This window comes from Megascapheus bottae, chromosome 12 (assembly GCF_031878675.1).
Source record: "Megascapheus bottae isolate mThoBot1 chromosome 12, mThoBot2.hap1, whole genome shotgun sequence".
In the NCBI taxonomy this organism is placed as follows: domain Eukaryota; kingdom Metazoa; phylum Chordata; class Mammalia; order Rodentia; family Geomyidae; genus Megascapheus; species Megascapheus bottae.
Genome location: NC_143520.1, coordinates 43,683,576 through 43,701,520, shown reverse-complemented (window position 1 = coordinate 43,701,520; position 17,945 = coordinate 43,683,576). Strand labels below are relative to the sequence as shown.

Below are 17,945 nucleotides of genomic sequence, written 5' to 3'. Positions count from 1 at the left end.
CTCTCTCTCTCTCTCTCTCTCTCATTCTGTTTAATAATTTTAAACAATTTCTTACCACAGGAATGACATGAGTGACACCGTCTCCACTGTCTATTACCGTACCAGTCAACGTCCGTTCTCCTACTTGTCTTGAGGTCCAGGAGGCAGCTAAGGCAAGCACAGCCTTGAACAAAAAAGAGACAAAAATAAGAATAAAGAATAGAATACTTTATTCAATTTTACATGAAGTACTCACAGGATAAAAGCACAAAAAAAATTCACAGAATTCAATAATTGCTTACTTTCTAAATCTTATTAAAAGAAAAATCACATTTGTTTCTGTATATTTGTAAACTTCACAGATTTTACTAAGGGCCATTTTTCTGCTAAAACTACAAACAAGAAATATTAATGGCTCTTAACTACAAGAACTTAGTTCATATGAGCTAGACTATAAAAAACTACAAAAGTAAAAAGTATGCCACCACAAAAATTAGTCAATAAACAAACATCATTCTTAAAAGATTAAATATTTTTAGATACAACAAGCAATGTTCTTTAACTGACACGCATACTTCCAAATACTATCACCTACTACGGAAGCAAAACATAAAATACAATTTTTCTTTAAGAAATCTTGAACAATACTCAATTGTTCTCTAAAAGTAATTCTGACTACTGAGAAATTGGTACAGGGTTTTTCTTTTTTGAATTTTTCTTTTTCTTTTTTTTCTGGGGTTTTCCCCCCAAATACCAGGGTTTAAACTCAAAACCTTTTATTTGCTCTGCTTAGTTTATTAGCTGGCACTCTACCATTTGAGCCATACCTCAAAGCCCAGCTTTTTAAAAACTTATTGTAATTAATAGAAGGGTTACAGTTATATTTGCCAGATAGAAGGTGTATTACGTCTCACATACTGATAACCTTTCTCATGTTTTTGTCCCCATTTTCCTCCCCCACCCCTTCCCTTCATCTTGTTTCCCCCTTCCCTTTCCTATTTCAAATAAACAAATAAATGCATATACAATATATCAGATAACAAGATAAGGTACTGTAACAATATGAAAATATCCAAGGGACAACAAAAAAGATAAGAAATAACATAGTACATTAAGAACAACAATCACACATTATATAGCTCTTTTCCATATCGTGGAGGTCCTTTCATTTAGCCTCATCCTATATGGCCTTTTGTTTCTACGTTTTGAGCTATTGTAATCCTCTGCTAGGAGAGTCCAAGGTTCGTACTAATTATTACAAACAAGGGAAACCACTGAGCCTATGTTCCTTTAGGTCTAAAGTCCAAACTTTTGCCAGTAATTTTTGGAGTTGCACTCTTAAGTACTTCTCTGCTTTAGCTATCTTTTTGAATCATCATCCTCATACAAATTATAGGCATGAGCAACTATCATGCATCTGAAAACTAATTTCTTATAATCCAAGACTCAGAAAAAGTAAATGGCTAATAACTGAAAAATAAATAGGCCTTATTTACCTACTTGTACTATAATAGCTAAACATACCTAAAAGATATAGATTATACTATCTTAACACAATGACTATATTATGATCATAAACTAACAGTTATAAAAATATTTTAAAGAACTTACAGTGAAATTTTTCATATTATTTAAGAATAAGGAAAGACTAAAATTTTTTCATACTTCTCATGAAAAACTTTTTTTTGTAGGTCATAGGACTTGAACTCTGGGCCTGGGTGTTGTCCCTGAGCTCGTCAGCTCAAGGCTACCACCCTACCCTTTAAGCCACAGAGCCACTTCCGGTTTTGTGGTGATTAATTGGAGATAAAAATCTCTGGGACCTTTTAGTGCCTGACTGGCTTTGAAACACAATCCTCAGATCCCAGCCTCCTGAGTAGCTAGGATTACAAGTGTGAGTCACCACACTGGGTTAGGAAAAACTTTTAATAAGTATAAACTTCATTAGATACAGCATATTAGTATAAAGATGAGATACAAACATTTCCAAGCAAAATTCAATGACCTTCCTCTAACTCTACTTTATTAGAGCCCAGATCTAAAAAGGACCTCCAACTAGAGACTGAATTACTTACTATGAAGTCTATCAACTTAAAATATTTTTAACAATAGTTTAAAAGGAAACTCGCTAAACTTTAGGTTGCATTAGACATGCTAAAGTTCTTGGGTACACAAACAAATAGTCATGCCATAAAATATTACTCATGGTGTTGTCTACTCTGAAATTTAAAAGAAAACACAAAACTGTCTGATCTTCAGTATGCGAGCCTTTAGTTCATTATGACTAAGTTGCTTTTTGTCCCTTACATAAAAGTACATACAAACATAATTACTAGGAATCATTAATATCAAGTATTTGTGATGTCAGGTATTACATTTGCTATAGTTTTAATAAAATAAGAGAAAAGTTCTAACTCTCATGGGTAGAATACTAGGTATTTCATATAGGTGGAATAACCAGTACAGGTTAGACATAATAAAGTATTTATGATATAGAAGATACTAAGAACAATGAGTGAGTGGTGGTAGATACCTAAAGGTAAGTCTATCAAAATAGACCAAGGTGAAAAAGTCCATAGTAAATGTTATAAGGATAAAATGCACTTTAAATTTCTGGACATAGAGTCAGCAGTGGATGTCAGCTCTCTTACACATGTCCTATGAAAGCCCTTGAAATATCCAAAACCACTAATTCACTTTCTTCCATAATATTCTTTGTCTAATTATCACCTTTTTCTGTAACTTCTTTTACATTCACATTTAAGTCTTCATGAAAAAAAAAGTTCAGACATTTTAGAAATAAACCTAATTAAAAGTTAAGCAGGTAGGACTTGCTTACCTGCACAGCAATGTATAAGCCAGGAACATTGAAGGACTCAAACATTATTTCAGCAGTATATTCCCTGTTTTCTGGAGTATTCAAAGGAGGCTCAGTCTATTGAATTAAATAACATTTTAAATAGACAAATCAGATTATCCTGATAATTTTATAGATAATTTTTCTAAACGAGAAATAATTTGTTATCTAAAAAATTCCATTTATGAGTAAAAATATAGACACAAAGAATAAAACTATAAATAAAGCATATTTATATATGTATAAGTTATTCATATAAAAAGAATTAGATTCCCACATCACAAATTTATATGAATTAAACATCAAGAATAAATGTGCAATTCATTTTCAAGTCATTGAAAAACAAGAAAAAGCCTGGCACTGGAGGCTCACATGTATAATCCTGGATACTCATGATGGTGAGTTCTCAGTTCAAAGCCAGCCTAGGTTGACAAGTCTGCTGGCCATCAGCAAAAGAAGCCAAGCCGGAGGACCCTGAGCCCAAACCCTGTACCAGCATAAATAAATAAAAAAAAAACCTGAGGACCAGAAGTGTGGCGTACTGGTAGAGTGCTCGCCTAGCATGCAAGAAGCCCTGGGTTCAATTCCTCAGTACCATATACATGGAAAAAGCTGAAAGTGGTGCTGTGGCTCAAGCGGCAGAGTGCTAGCCTTGAGCAAAAAAAAAAAAAAAAAAAAAAAAAAATTGGTGGATGTCAGAACGCAATTACAGTAAAATGCTAACTGGTAATTACTTTCTGAATAGAACTCTTGCTGTCAAGATTATGGGAGCAAGGAATTAACAAATGGGACTATATCAAATTAAAGACTTTCTGCATTGCAAGAACCAGGAGGCTCACGACTATAATCCCAGCTACTCAGGAGGCTGAGATCTGAAATCATGGTTCAGAGCTGGGCCGGATACTATAAAGACCTTACCTCCAATTAACCACTAGAAAACCGGAAGTGGTGTTGTGGCTGAAGGGAAGGGATGAAGCTTTCAGCTGAAGAGCTCAGAGACAACGGCTCAGGCCAGGAGGTAGAGCAGTATCATTGAGCTGAAGAACTCATGGAAACAGCACCCAGGCCCGGCGCAAGCCCCGTGACAAAAAAAAAAGAGGGCCAGGAGTTTGGCCTAGTGGTGGAGTGCTTGCCTAGCATGTACAAAGACCCAGGTTTGATTCCTCCATATCACATACACAGAAAAGAGCCGGAAGTGGTGCTATGACTCAAGTGATGGAGCTCTGTCCTGAGAAAGCCCAAGGACAGTGCTCAGGACCAGCCAAAAAAAGAACCATAAGTCTACTCATGGAATGGTGGAATGGGAGAAAATCTTCACTGGCTATTGAATAAATGAAGGATTACTATCTAAACCATGAAGAACTTCAAAGATTAAATGATGAAAACAACAGTCCCACTAATAAATGTGCCGGGGCCTACCGGCAGCAAATTGGGGTTCCTGAAATAAGGGGCAGGGACTGGAAAAATTAGAAGAGAGACAAACACATCGGGTCCAGGAGGTCTGCAGCCCAAGCAAAAACTGCCGCCTCGTTTATTCTTAACTCAAAGTTTATATCCCTTCTTGAGACCAGGGCACTGCCAGGTGTTACATCCAGATGGTTAATCAGGGAACTGTTGGGGGTTACATTCATATGGTAAATCTCAGATCAATTGAACAGGAGAAGGCCAAAAAACAATAAGACAATCAAGCAATTATCTGATGCAAATCAAAGTACAGTTTGATTCCACTCTTGCTCCCGACATAAATGGACAAGGAAACTGAAGTTTTCATTAAAAAAATACAAAAAGCTAGTAGATACATAAATCAACGTCCAATTCTCTCAGCCATAAAGGAAATGAAAATCAAACCCACACTAAGATTCTATCTTATCCAGTTAGAATGATAGCTAACAAAAGAAAAAAACAAACAAACAACAACAAAAAAAAACACTGGAGAGAATGGGGTTAGGACAGAAAAAGAAACTGTCATATACTGTAGGTGGAAATATAAAGACCAAAATAAACCTTCGTTATGATTCTGTACCATTACTGGATATAAAACTCAAGCACAGTGAATCAATACACCAGAAATACAATTGCATTAACTGTGCTCATTTCAGTTCTGTTCACAATATCTAAACTATGGAATCAGCCAAATAAAGAAAATAATAGTATATACAGTAAGGAACATCACATAGCTATAAAAAAAAGAAATCATGTCATCAGCAAGAAAATGAATACAAGTAGAAGACATTATATACTGAAACAAGCCAAGCTCAAATACATATTAATTGATATGAACATACATATCCATTTATACAATTGTGTGTATACACATACATATACACACACTGTAAATATGTGTGGAAATTAAACTATTAAAAAAAGATAGCAATGGGCTGGGAGTTTGGCCTAGTGGTAATAGTGCTTGCCTAGCATGCACAAAGACCTGGGTTCGATTCTTTGGTACCACATACACAGAAAAAGCTGGAAGTGGTGCTGTGGCTCAAGTGGCAGAATGCTAGCCTTGAGAAAAGCCCAAGGACAGTGCTCAGGCCCCAAGTTCAAGCCCCAAAACTAGCAAAAAAAAAAAAAAAAAGACAGCAATTACAGTAAAATGCTATTTGTTGAATTTAGGTGCAGAGTTATGGGTGACCACAGAGAGGTTTTTTTTTTTTTTTTAACTTTAGGGTTAAGACTTAAGCAACACTTACAAGTCACCATAATAAAATATTAATGGGAGGCTGAAGAGGTTTTGTGTGTAAGAGAAAATAAATTTACTCTTATTAGGAAGTTAAGAGATGATGTCTAATTAAAAAAAAAAAAAATAGGGGCCAGGAATTTGGCCTAGTGGTTAAAGTGCTTGCCTAGCATGCATGAAGACCCGGGTTCAATTCCTCGGGTACCACATACATAGAAAAAAGCCGGAAGTGGTGCTGAGGCTCAAGTGGTAGAGCTCTAGCCTTGAGAAAGCCCAAGGACAGTGCTCAGGCCCTGAGCTCAAGCCCAGGACTGGCACACACACACACACACACACAAAAAATAAACATTTAAATTTATAAAATAGTCAGCAGAGAATCTTTAAAATGAAAATAGCTGCCTCTAAGAAATATATAATTAAGGGCCAGGAGCGTAGCCTAGTGGTAGTGTGCTCACCTAGTTTGCACGAAGCCCTGGGTTTGATTCCACAGTACCATATACAGTGTGGCTCAGGTGGCAGAGCGCTAACCTTGAGCAAAGTGTTCAAGGACAGTACCCAGGTCCTGAGTTCAAGGCCCAAGATTGGCAAAAAAAAGAAAGAAATTAAAAAAAGAAATATATAATTAAGGATTAGAAGACATACAAAGGCAATGACAAAGTACAATTTTTTTTTTTTTTTTGCCAGTCCTGGGCTTGAGCTTAGGGACTGAGCACTGTCCTTGGGATTTCTCAAGGCTAGAGCTCTAATGCTTGAGCCTCAGCACCACTTCCAGCTTTTTTTTTCCTATGTATGTGGTACTGAGGAATCGAACCCAGGTCTTCATGCATGCTAGGCAAGCACTCTACCACTAGGCCAAACTCCTGGCCCTACAATTCTTTTTTTTGTTTGTAAGTAGTACAAAGGGATTTTTCTTTTTAAACTATAAACTCATTACTTTGATAAAAAGAAAAACATTTTATAATTATATATAATTTTGTTACTAAGAATAAATAATATAATGACAATCTCTCTAAGACATTTTTTATTCAAAAGAAGGAAAAGAAGTATACGTATCATTTTAAAAAGAAGAAAACAAGTATCACAGGTTTTCAACTTTTCTCTGAACATTACCATAATGAATACTGAAGGCTAATGTGTTATAAGGTTTGGTTACCTTCTGATAGGCTTTTAAGAGATGAGTGGATCTTGAGGGCTCTAATTTTATCAACAGATTAATCCAGTGATAAGCTCAAAGACAACAGAATCTATTCCATTCAGATTGGGACCTTAGTTGGAGGAAGATTACTGGAGGCATGCGTCTGAAGTGTATATATTGGAACTGGACCCTTTCGTTCCTATCTCCTCATGTTATGTAGCAAGCTACTTTACTGGACCACCACATGCTTCCCACTAGGACATACTGCCTCATCACAGGCCCAGAAGTAAAACCTCTGAAACTGTAAGTCAAAAGTCTTCCTCCCTGGGCTGGAAATATGGTTTAGTGGCTTAGTAAAGTACTGGCCTAGCATGCATGAAGCCCTGGGTTTGATTCCTCAGTAACACACGAACAGTAAAAGGTGTAAGTGATCCTGTGACTCAAGTATAGAGTGCTAGCCTTGAGCAACAGAAACTCTGGACTAGTGCATAGGCCCCGAGTTCAAGCTCCCAGACTGGCAAAATAAAAAAAAAGGTCTTCTTCCCTTAACTTGTTTTCTTGGGTATTTATTACAGTGAGGAAAAAACTGAATAACATAATTAACTACTGACCTTCCTTTAATTACATAGTAATTACCATTTCTTAAATGTTTTTGCTCTGATGCCTGGTCATATTACTCCTCTACCATCTAGCCTGTAATAAGATGGTCTTAAAGATGATAGGCTTGTCATTCATATGAAAGTTTCATAAGTGATAATGCATGCTCTATAATAATACGTGATAAAATGTTCTCATTAAAGTTTCTTCACTAGAATAGTGGCACATGCCTCTAATTCTCCCACTCAAAGGCAAAGGCAGGATTACTATGAGTTTAAGATAACCCTAGTCTATATAAAGTAAGACTTTTTAAATAAATAAAGTAAGTAAATCTCTACTAGAACTATAATTTGTACTTACCAAAAGAAAATAATGGTCTTCAGGTTCTGCCCTTAAATACTTAAAGATGACTTGCTCCATAAACCTTTCCATCAAGTCCCAATCTTCAACGATACCATGACGGATTGGCCACTATTTATTAAAACAAATAAACAACACCAACAAAATCCCACAAATTAAGATCAACAAGAAAAATTTTATAAAAATAAAATTATGAGTTATTAGAGTAATAGCATGAATTAGAAGAAAATACATTTTCCTAGGTGTGAAAATGATAATAGAAATCATTCTTAGAAAAGGCATACTAAAATTTTTATAAAGATAAATAAAATTATTTCTACTATGTATATTTGGGTGGTGAAAGAGAAAAACGTAAGATGATTATCTCAAAATGCTAAAAAAAAAACTATGAAATTTAAATGGGAAGTCAATGTAAAATTAAAATTTGAGTCCATTTAAAATTAAGACTATAAAAATTTTGGTTTATAATAATTTCCTTAATTTTCAATTCAATAATATACTAACAAATATGTAGGCCTAAATGTAAAACACACTTGGTAGGGGATGTAGTAGAATATGCCTGTGGTCCCAGCTGCTAGGGAAACTGAGGCACAAGTCCCTGGAACACAGGTAGCCCTGGTCCCAAAATAATGCAAAAACCAAACAAGTAAGTAAATAAAACACACTTGCTAAATATATAGCTTACAATAATCATGAAAAAACAAGCATGTACAATTTGTAAGAAAGTTTACCTTTGTAAGGAATTACATTAAAAACTTGCAAAGCGATCCAGTTTTATTATAGCAAATTCTTAAGAATACTACAAGGTATTTAAAATATGAGTTTAATTCAATCATAAAAGATACTCAACATCAATTAGACACAACATGATATACTAGCTTAAAGATTAGTTTTAACATTAATTCATATTATATTACTTTAAATGACAGTGGTTTAAAAGCTGCTTTAATGGACTTAAGTATAATGCAAAACAAAATCCATGTAAAATCAGATGAAGGGGACAATGTCCAATCTCATTCAAGTTTGAGTAATTGAACAGTACTTAACAGGTAATCAACATACTAATGGTGATTGTTTAACAGCAAAACAAAATAGTGTTCAATGTAAAGGGTGTTTCTCCCCTCCTCCACAGGGTATATTACTTGAACCTAGCTAATTAATGAAGAAAGTCTTCAATAGATATAGATAAATACAGAATTTTTTAATGTTGGTGGCCCAATTAAAACACTGCTTAGATATCAAAGACAATGAGAAAACTGGTAATCTTCTGTATTAGAATATAGTTCTATAAACATAATACACATTCAATACCAGTAGCAGAATGAATAAACAAAGGAATGAATATTTTGTACTTTGGACCCTATCACCCCCTTCTTACTCCAGCCTCCTTGACCATTTCTAGGAATTATAAAATCCTCTCCAGTTCATTTTAGAGAAGGAAATTAACATACTACATCATTTATTTTATAACATAAAGTAAAATGTACAAATTTAAATGTTCTAAGTGTTAATTACTCACTCATCAATTATTACTATGGATATCTGCTCTCTCTGTGAATGTATATACAAACAAGTATTACCTCGTAGCATAGCTCCTAAAACATGATGATCAAATGGGCTTGTGAAGAACGAGAAGGCTTCACTGAGAAAGTCTTATTAATGAAAAAAGATATGTGTTCAAAGTTTTGGGGGTAGGGGTGTAGAAAGATACAAGTTCTAGATAAAGAAACCAGACAATCAAAACACCCAGTCTTCCCAGGCCACATAAGGCTGGGGCACTCATTTGGTACTTGTTCATACTGAGAATTTTATAGGGTGGAAAACAATGTTATAAATATCCAAATGGCTCTTTAGAGGGAAAAAAAAGGCTCTCTATCCCTGATAAAGAAGGTCTTAAAGAAAACAATAAAACAGTTGTGCTAAAGATACAAGTCAGGGATAGATGAGCCTAGAATGAGCAAGGCCTGGAGACCAACCTAGAAAGGGAAAAGGGACAGAAAGAAACAATAAAAGCAACCTGAGGACTGTGCTTAAGTAATACAAAGGAAAGTAGGGGGGAAAAAAGAGCCAAGAGCTGGTGGCTCATGCCTGTAATCCTAGCTACCCAGAAGGTAGAGATCTGAAGTTCAATGAAGCCAGGCTAAGTAAGAAAGCCTATGAGACTCTTATCTCCAAATAAGCAGGAAAATGCTGAAGTGGAGCTATGGCTCAAGCCACAGAGCACTAATCTTGAGCAGAAAAGAGCAGAAAAAGCCCTGAGGCCCAGAAAATAAAAGGCACAATAAAAATTTCTGCATTACTAGATTTGCTCTTAAACTGCCATGATTATAGTCAAAAATATTATGCAAACTGTAAAATTCAGACCTACAGCCAGCCTTGAGCTTCTGAAAAAGACAAGCAAGAACACAAGGCTCTGAGTTTAAGCCCCAATAAACCATGCCTCAATTTAAAAAAAAAAAAAAACACAGATGGAAAAATATTAGTAAAATGACAGAGAAATGGGGAATTATAAAGGACAGTATTTCTGGGTGAACGTGTTATTAGTTTCAAAGAGCAGACAAATGATGAACTGGATTTTAATAAAGGAATGGAGTTTCTCCAGATGTAATAATGTGAAAATGAGAGAATGCAAATCCCATTGAGGGCAGGAGACCTATATATACTTAAATAGGTTAAATTGTTTCCTGTTCTTGAGGTGGGGAAAGAAGCAGCCAGAGTTAAAGCCAGAGAGAAGAAATTTCTATGGTTAACAGTGTTAGAGAACTATCTATTAAGTAAAATCCCAACTGACTCAAGCATTGAATAAATTTTTTGAAAGGAAAATGTTATTTATTAAAACACAGAAACATACCTTTGTTGCATATGTAGGTTTTTCTATTGCTTCATCACCAATGAAAAAGTCTAGGTCATCAACACCTTTCATCACTCTCCTCTGAGCTTGATCACCTACTTTTGCTGATTCCTTAATAGCAATACCTTTAAAATAAGTAAAATAAGTTCAAAAACTTCAATGAGACAAAGTTCTAACTTATACTTCTCCCACCCTTAAGTGTTATAAACATGACCTAGCATGTTGTGTCAAACTAATGCACCAAGGTGCTAAAAGGAACCCAGGGCAAAATTCATTTTACATAATGAAATCAGCTTCTAATCAGAGACAAGGTCTCAAATAATAAAAGCCAAAAAGTATCACTCTGAAAATATTTCAGTTACATAACTGAAAACTGGATTTGAACTTAAAAACTTTTAACTGTTTCTGAATAAAATTACATATCCATACATGCATGACAATCAGAAATTGACAATGAAAAATCAGTAATAAATGAAAGAGGGAACAGTGCAAGAATTTTAAAAAACAAACATTTTTCATATTCCCACTCAATTCATTATTATAGGCTATTTTATTATCATTTGATATAATAGAAATCTGTTAAAACATTAATCACATATGTAAAAAGATATCTCAATTAGTATGTATAAATCTCAAGGAATCCCTTTTAAAAACTTCAGGTATCTGACATATAATTCCAGAGATGAAAACCTATCATGTACTCTTTTGCCACTATAGTTTTCCTTCTAAATGCTACAGATTCTCTCTGGCAATATATATGTAATATACACAGACATCTAGAAATCTCACAATTAATATCCCGAGAAACTCAGTAAATTTAAACAAATTTAAATCATATATACAAGGCTTGTCAAAATATCCATATGCATCATAAAAACATAGTGGAAGCTGGGCGTGGCAGCTCACATCTATAATCCTAGCTATTCAGGAGGCTGAGATCTGAGGATCAAGGTTCAAAGCCAGCCCAGGCACAAAAGAACTAGAGACTCTTAACTCCAATTAACCTCTAGAAAAGGGAAAGTGGGGCTTGGCTCAAGGGTAGGGCAGTAGCCTTGAGCTGAAGAGCTCAAGGACAGCGCCCACACTCAGTTCAAGCCCTATGACCTACAAAAAAAATAAAATAAAACAAAACATAGTGGAAATGTCTGTGTCTGATAACAAACACTATATCTGGAGAAGGCAAACTGAACGAGGAAAAACAGCAAAAATTAAAATACTTCTTGCAATAGGCAAATGAATTTTCAACATTCTACCAAGACAGAAAATAAAAACTGAGAATGGGTATTTTGGCAGAAAGATAAAATAAAGAATGGATTTAATGTTGACACAATTCTAGGATTCATTAGACGATTATAAAGAAGACCTCAAATAAAGACAAACATTTAAGAATATAAGCAATACCAAAACCTGAAAGATGGTAGTAACACTTAAGTATTCTGAAATAATAATACATAATGACTCAAAAAACACTTTAACAATTAGAGACTATATAATATTGTTACAGATTAATTTTTTACAGGTTAAGTTCTATACTCTAAAAAAAGATATGTCAAAACTCTAACCCTCAGTATGTAACCCTGCGTGGAAATTGGGTTTTTTAAGTTAAAAACGAGGCTATTAAGATAGTTCTTAATAGCTACAGCTAATGTCTTTATAAAACGGAGAAATTTGAAGAAAGACAGGACTTTGGCTGTGGAGACGGAGTTAAAGACACAAAACCAGAGAAGATAACCATGATCATGACCACAATGATGCATCTACCAACCAGCAATCACCAAGAAACATTAAAAGACAGAAAATGTAAAGAAAGGGTTCTCCTCTTAAGAGCCATAGGCAGGAAAGCACAGTCCTGCTATATTATGTATCTCTGTAATTCCAAACTGTAATTTTCTATTATCAGTTTTTAAACTGAAAGTTTCTTGAAGCCAGTTTTTTTTTTAGAAATTTAGTACAGCCTTCTAGCAAACTACACTAGTATAGTCAAGAATCTAATATGAAACTCAATAATTAAAATCAAATAGTAGCTCACTTTTAAAAAATCTAGCCAGCAATAAGCCAACATTAAAAAAAATGAAGAAAAGCCAACTGTCCTCAGAATAGGCAACCAATATGTATAAAATATAAATGAAAAGGCAACAGTACCATTAAAATGACAAGATTCATATGAATTCTTTCATCAGTGTCACAATCCACTCTACATTATATAACATATTAAAGTAGTAGTCTAAGTTGTCAATAATCCATTACAAGAAAGTACACCAGAAAAATAAGCACACAAGTCAATAATTTGTTTCCTTAGAGTGAATATGCATATGTATATATGTTTGTATGTACATATGTGGATGTATACACATACATTCCCTAAATAAACTTCTCCTTGTCAGTATCATTTTGACGGTGTATTTCCCTTAGCTCTCATATTTAATATCTTTACTAAACAAACGAAAACACTCCATGATTGATTGAAACAAGAGATTTACATTGTTGAGAACTACGATTTTTTGTATATTCATTATTTTTATAAAATTAACATCCGAAATTTATTCAAATGAATTTAAATGACTCCTATTAAGTTTTCCAAGACCACTACCAAATAATGACTTAAAAGATTTGTTATCTAAAAACTAGAGCATACTAAATCCACTACCACAATAACGTTCATTGCAGCATTATTCACCATAGCAAAAATATGGAACCAACCTAGATGTCCCTCAGTTGATGAATGGATCAACAAGTTGAGGTATTTGTACACAATGGAATTCTATGCTACTATCAGAAAAAACGACATCGCCCCATTTGTTAGGAAATGGAAAGTCTTAGAAAAAAATCATATGAAGTGAAGTAAGCCAGACTCAAAGGAACTTAGGCTCAATGGTTCCCCTCATTTGTCATAATCAGTAGAAACCTTGGGCTCTACTAGCAGACATCTGCAATAGAGCAAAACCTTGATATATAAGGCCATATAGTATGAAGCTAATTAAAAAGACCTCCAGGATATTGAAACAAAAGCCATACAATGAATGATTGTTGTCCTTAATGTACTATGTTATCTCTCATCTCTTTTGCTGTCCCTTGGTTATCTCATATTGTTACAGTATCTCACTTTGTTATCTGATATATTGGATTTATTTGTATTTGGTTATTTGAAATTGGATGGGGAAGGGGGAAAACCAAGACGGGGGGGGGGGGGGGGGGGGGGGGGGGGGGGCGGGGGGGGGAGGGTAATGGGGACCAAGACATGTGAAAGGGTATCAATATATGTGAATTAATGCACCTTCTATCTGGCAAATATCATGTAACCCTTTTATTAATTACAATAAAAAATAAAAAAAAAGATTTGTTATCTAACATGCAAGTCATGGCAGCAGGTCAGAGGTGCTACCATATAATCTATAAAATTTGTGAATTATACGAAAGTCAAAGGTATGCTAACTGAAGACAAAGAATAAAAAGAGCTCTAGGAAGTGGCACTGTGGTTCAACTGATAAAGTGCTCACCCTGAGCAAAAGAAGCTCAGAGTGCAGATTTCAAGCCCTAGGACTGGCTAAATAAATAAACAAAAGAAATGATAATAAAGAGCTCTAAAAAATCAAATGTGACAGCTTTTTAAAACTACTGAAAGACAAGTGATGTTCAGAAAGTTAACTAGAACAAGGAAGACCAATGACATTCTAAAAGCAATGCACATATTATACTGGTTATAAGATAACAGTAACAGAAAATAAATGAGGTTCGTATCTCTTAAGATGAGATGGCATCTTTATCTGAAATATGAGCACTCACTGGAGATGAAAATAGGCAAAGATCCTGCAAACAAGCTTATCAGCAAGCCAGAAGATAATCTTTAGAGAGAGATTATGGGAAAAGAACTACTTGGTAACTAACTATACCACACATTAGTGAGAGCAATATCTTCAAAGCAAGAAACTGCTTAATGGTCAGCTTTTTGCTTTTTCTTTAGAAAGAGATTTCTGTAAAAAGAGAACTAAACAAAAAGCTGAAATGCATAGTCACATATACAAAAATAAAAGTAGGGGCCAGGAGTTTGGCCTAATGGTAGAGTGCTTGCCTAGCATGCACCAAGACCAGGGTTCTATTCCTCTAATACCACATACACAGAAAAAAGCCAGAAGTGGTGCTGTGACTCAAATGGTAGAGTTCTAACCTTGAGAAAGCCCAAAGACAGTGCTCAGGTCCTGAGTTCAAGCCCAGGGACTGGCTACAAAATAATATTAATATTAATAGTAGTAGTAGATTTACAACTAGGAAAACAATGTCAGAACAGCACCAGTGTCACACCTTAAATTGTAGCTACTCAGGAGACTGAGATCTAAGGATCACAGTTTGAAGCCAGCCTAAGCAGGAATGTCTGTGAGACTTGGATCTACAATTGAACACCAAAAATCCAAAAGTAGAGCAGTGCCTCAAATGGTAGAGCGCCAGCCTTGAACAAAAAAAGCTCAGAAACAGAGCCTAGGCTCTGAGTTCAAGTTCCAGAACTGGCACAAAAAAAGGACTAAATATCATAGAACACCATTGTTTAGCTTATTCACTTTATTAAGGAGATCTTTAAAATCACATGATTTGTTGAAAAGAAATTGATTTTAAAAATACTTACATGATGGGATGATAAACTGTGGTTCTGTATTTCCAGCATATCCTAGCTTTGTATATCTGCAAAACAAAATGAAGTTTACAAAATTATAGTAATGTTAGCAATCACTATTTTCATTTGCTAAAAAATAGCATTTCATTGTAAATAATATACAAAATTTCATAGTTCTGGCCCACTTAAATATGTTTTGGAAATTATATCAAAGTCATAAACATCCATTAGGCTCTTTTGTTTTCATTGGGGATCAAATTCATTGGGCTTGTGCATGCTATAAAAGTACTGTAAAGCCAGGGGCCAATGGCTTACGCCTGTAATCCAAGCTACTCAGGAGTCTGAGATCTGAGGATGACGGTGCAAAGCCTGCCCAGGCACAAAAGTCCATGAGTCCCAAGCCCTGAGCTCAAGCCCCACAACAGACAAAAAATACTGAGCTACACATGGAGCCTAAATGCCCAAGGCTGTATAAAAAATTCCACCCCAAGAAACTATCAAACAGGGATATTAATACACATGTCAACATATATATAGAGATATATAGATATAAGATCATTCACTGCACTCTTGCTTAGCAACAGCAAGAGGCATGTCAAAAGAAAATGTCAGAGGAAAACTAGTTAAATACACCAAGTTCATATGAGAATACATGTAACAATAAAAAGTGGATGAGGAAACTTTTATGGGTTGACATGGACCAATCTTCCAAATATGAACTGAACAAAACAAGATATAAAACTGTGAAGTATAATGTATTTATGTAAAAGATATAAAAGTGAAGGGGAAAGAAGACATATAATGCATATGAACAGGTAAAATAAACTAGAGATATGGCTCAAGTAAGACTCAAGCAGTAGAACACAAGCCATCAGTGAAAAAGTGGAGTAGGAAAACAATCCCCTAGTACTGATGTCTCAAAAAAAAAAAAAAAGAAAGAAAAAAAAAATCCAGGACCCAATAGCTCGACCTGGAATGTTAGCTACTCAAGAGGCTAAGATCTGAAAATTATGGTTCAAAATCAGCCTGGGCAGACAAGTAAGTAGGATGTTTACCTCCAAATAACCACCAAAAGCTGGAAGTGGTAGAGCACTAGACTTCAGCTTAAAAAAGCTTAGGGACAGAGACCAGACCCTGAGTTTAAGCTCTAGGACAAGCACATGTGTGCATACACCACATCAAAAGAAAAAACCTGAAATTTTTAAAATGGTATAAAGAAACCTAAGCTGAATAGGTCAGGGACAGCACCCAGACCCAAAGTTCAAGCCCCATGACTGACAACAACAACAACAAAAGTTGAAAGATTAAATATAAGCTGGGCGCCAGTGGCACATGCCTGTAATCCTAGCTACTCAGAAGGCCGAGACTTGAGGGTTGAAGTTCAAAGACAGCCCAGGCACTAAAGACGATGACCCTTATTTCAAATAAATCACTAGAAAAGCAGAAGTGGGGCTGTGGCTCAAGGTAGTGTGGTAGGCATTGAGCTGAAGAGCTCAAGGACAGCGCCCAGGCCCAGAGTTCAAGGCCCATGACCGGCAAAAAAAAAAACAAAGGAAAGGCAACAAGACAAAGAAAGAGAATCAAAGAGGAAGAGAGAGAAAGTGAAAAAACAGAAAGCAAGAGAAAGGAAGGAGGGAAAAGAAATAAAGGAAGAAAAAAATGAAAGAAAGGAAGTGGGGAGAAAGACAGGAGAAAAAGAAAAGAGGAAACAAACTATAAAAGCTGGGCTTTTATGTGACAAACAGTATGTTGAGGCTATTGTAGGAAACAGCAAGACTTTGGCTATGTGAGTAAAGCTATTAACTATAAACAGGCTTCAAGTACCAAAAATATTTTCTATTATTCCATATTCAAATTCACTGTTACACAGAAGCAGGTTAAACGTTTTGACATCATTGGACTCGAATAATAGCTGCTAATACCTGCAGAAAGTTTTCTAATAGAAAAGGAAAAATCTTTCTGGAGATAATTAACCCCCACAACACAAAGTTAAAAAACCGAGTATGGGTCAGGAGTTTGGCCAAGTAGTAGAGTGCTTGCCCAGCATGCATGAAGACACTTGTTCGATTCCTGGGTACCACATACACATAGAAAAAGCCAGAAATGGTGCTTTGGCTCAAGTGGTACAGCTCTAGCCTTGAAAAAGCCGAAGGACAGCACTCAGGCCCTGAGTTCAAGCGCCAGTACTGGCAAACAAACAAACAGAGTATGCTAAATAAAACACTGAAAATAAGGAGAAAATATAAACTGCTCTAAAATGTGATACTGCTCTATTAACTAAACCGTCAAAGATTTCCCTTGCCTATTTTTAAACAAAATAAGCAAAATTTCTTCACAAGGCATACAAGTCTCTTTAGCATTTGAGTCCTAAAATGCTCTTCCTAGCTTTCTTGATACCACATTACTCGATAGCCATAAAAAAAAAACTGCCAACAGTTTCTAAAAAGCCCAACTCACTTCGTGTCATTGAGCCAATATTAACACTGCTGCTTTCCAATCTTGAATACAAGCCCTAAACTCTTAGTCTGCAAAATTCTGCCTGTACATGAAAACTTACACTTTTCCCAGATACCCGACTTTGTGTAGGTGTGTAGGTACAGGTATTATTCTATAATATCTGATTTTTTTTTTTTTGGCCACTTGAGCCTCAGCACCACTTCTAGCTTTTTTCTATGGATGTGGTACCGAGGAATCGAACCTGGGTCTTCGTGCGTGCTAGGCAAGCACTCTACCACTAGGCCAAACTCCCTGGCCCAATATCTGAATTTTGATTCATCAATAAACACTTAACTCAGGATTGTTCAGTGTATTAAAGATAACAAGGCGAAGCATTTGGCACAAAACTCCCTTGTATGCCAATTTTAATTATACTTTCCAAGT

The 17,945-nt window shown here is 35.4% G+C and overlaps 1 protein-coding gene across 1 annotated transcript in view; it reads right to left on the bottom strand.

Moving 5' to 3' along the window:
* Window positions 1–17,945, bottom strand: part of Actr3 (actin related protein 3) — a 43,362-nt gene that overhangs the window by 13,421 nt on the left and 11,996 nt on the right. Inside the window, exons 2-6 of the mRNA XM_090342924.1 lie at window positions 15,078–15,133; window positions 10,460–10,584; window positions 7,609–7,719; window positions 2,819–2,914; window positions 56–163 (exon numbers count right to left, since the gene is read on the bottom strand). Of these exons, the coding sequence (XP_090199050.1) occupies window positions 56–163; window positions 2,819–2,914; window positions 7,609–7,719; window positions 10,460–10,584; window positions 15,078–15,133 (496 nt within the window). The remainder of the gene's footprint in view (window positions 1–55; window positions 164–2,818; window positions 2,915–7,608; window positions 7,720–10,459; window positions 10,585–15,077; window positions 15,134–17,945) is intronic.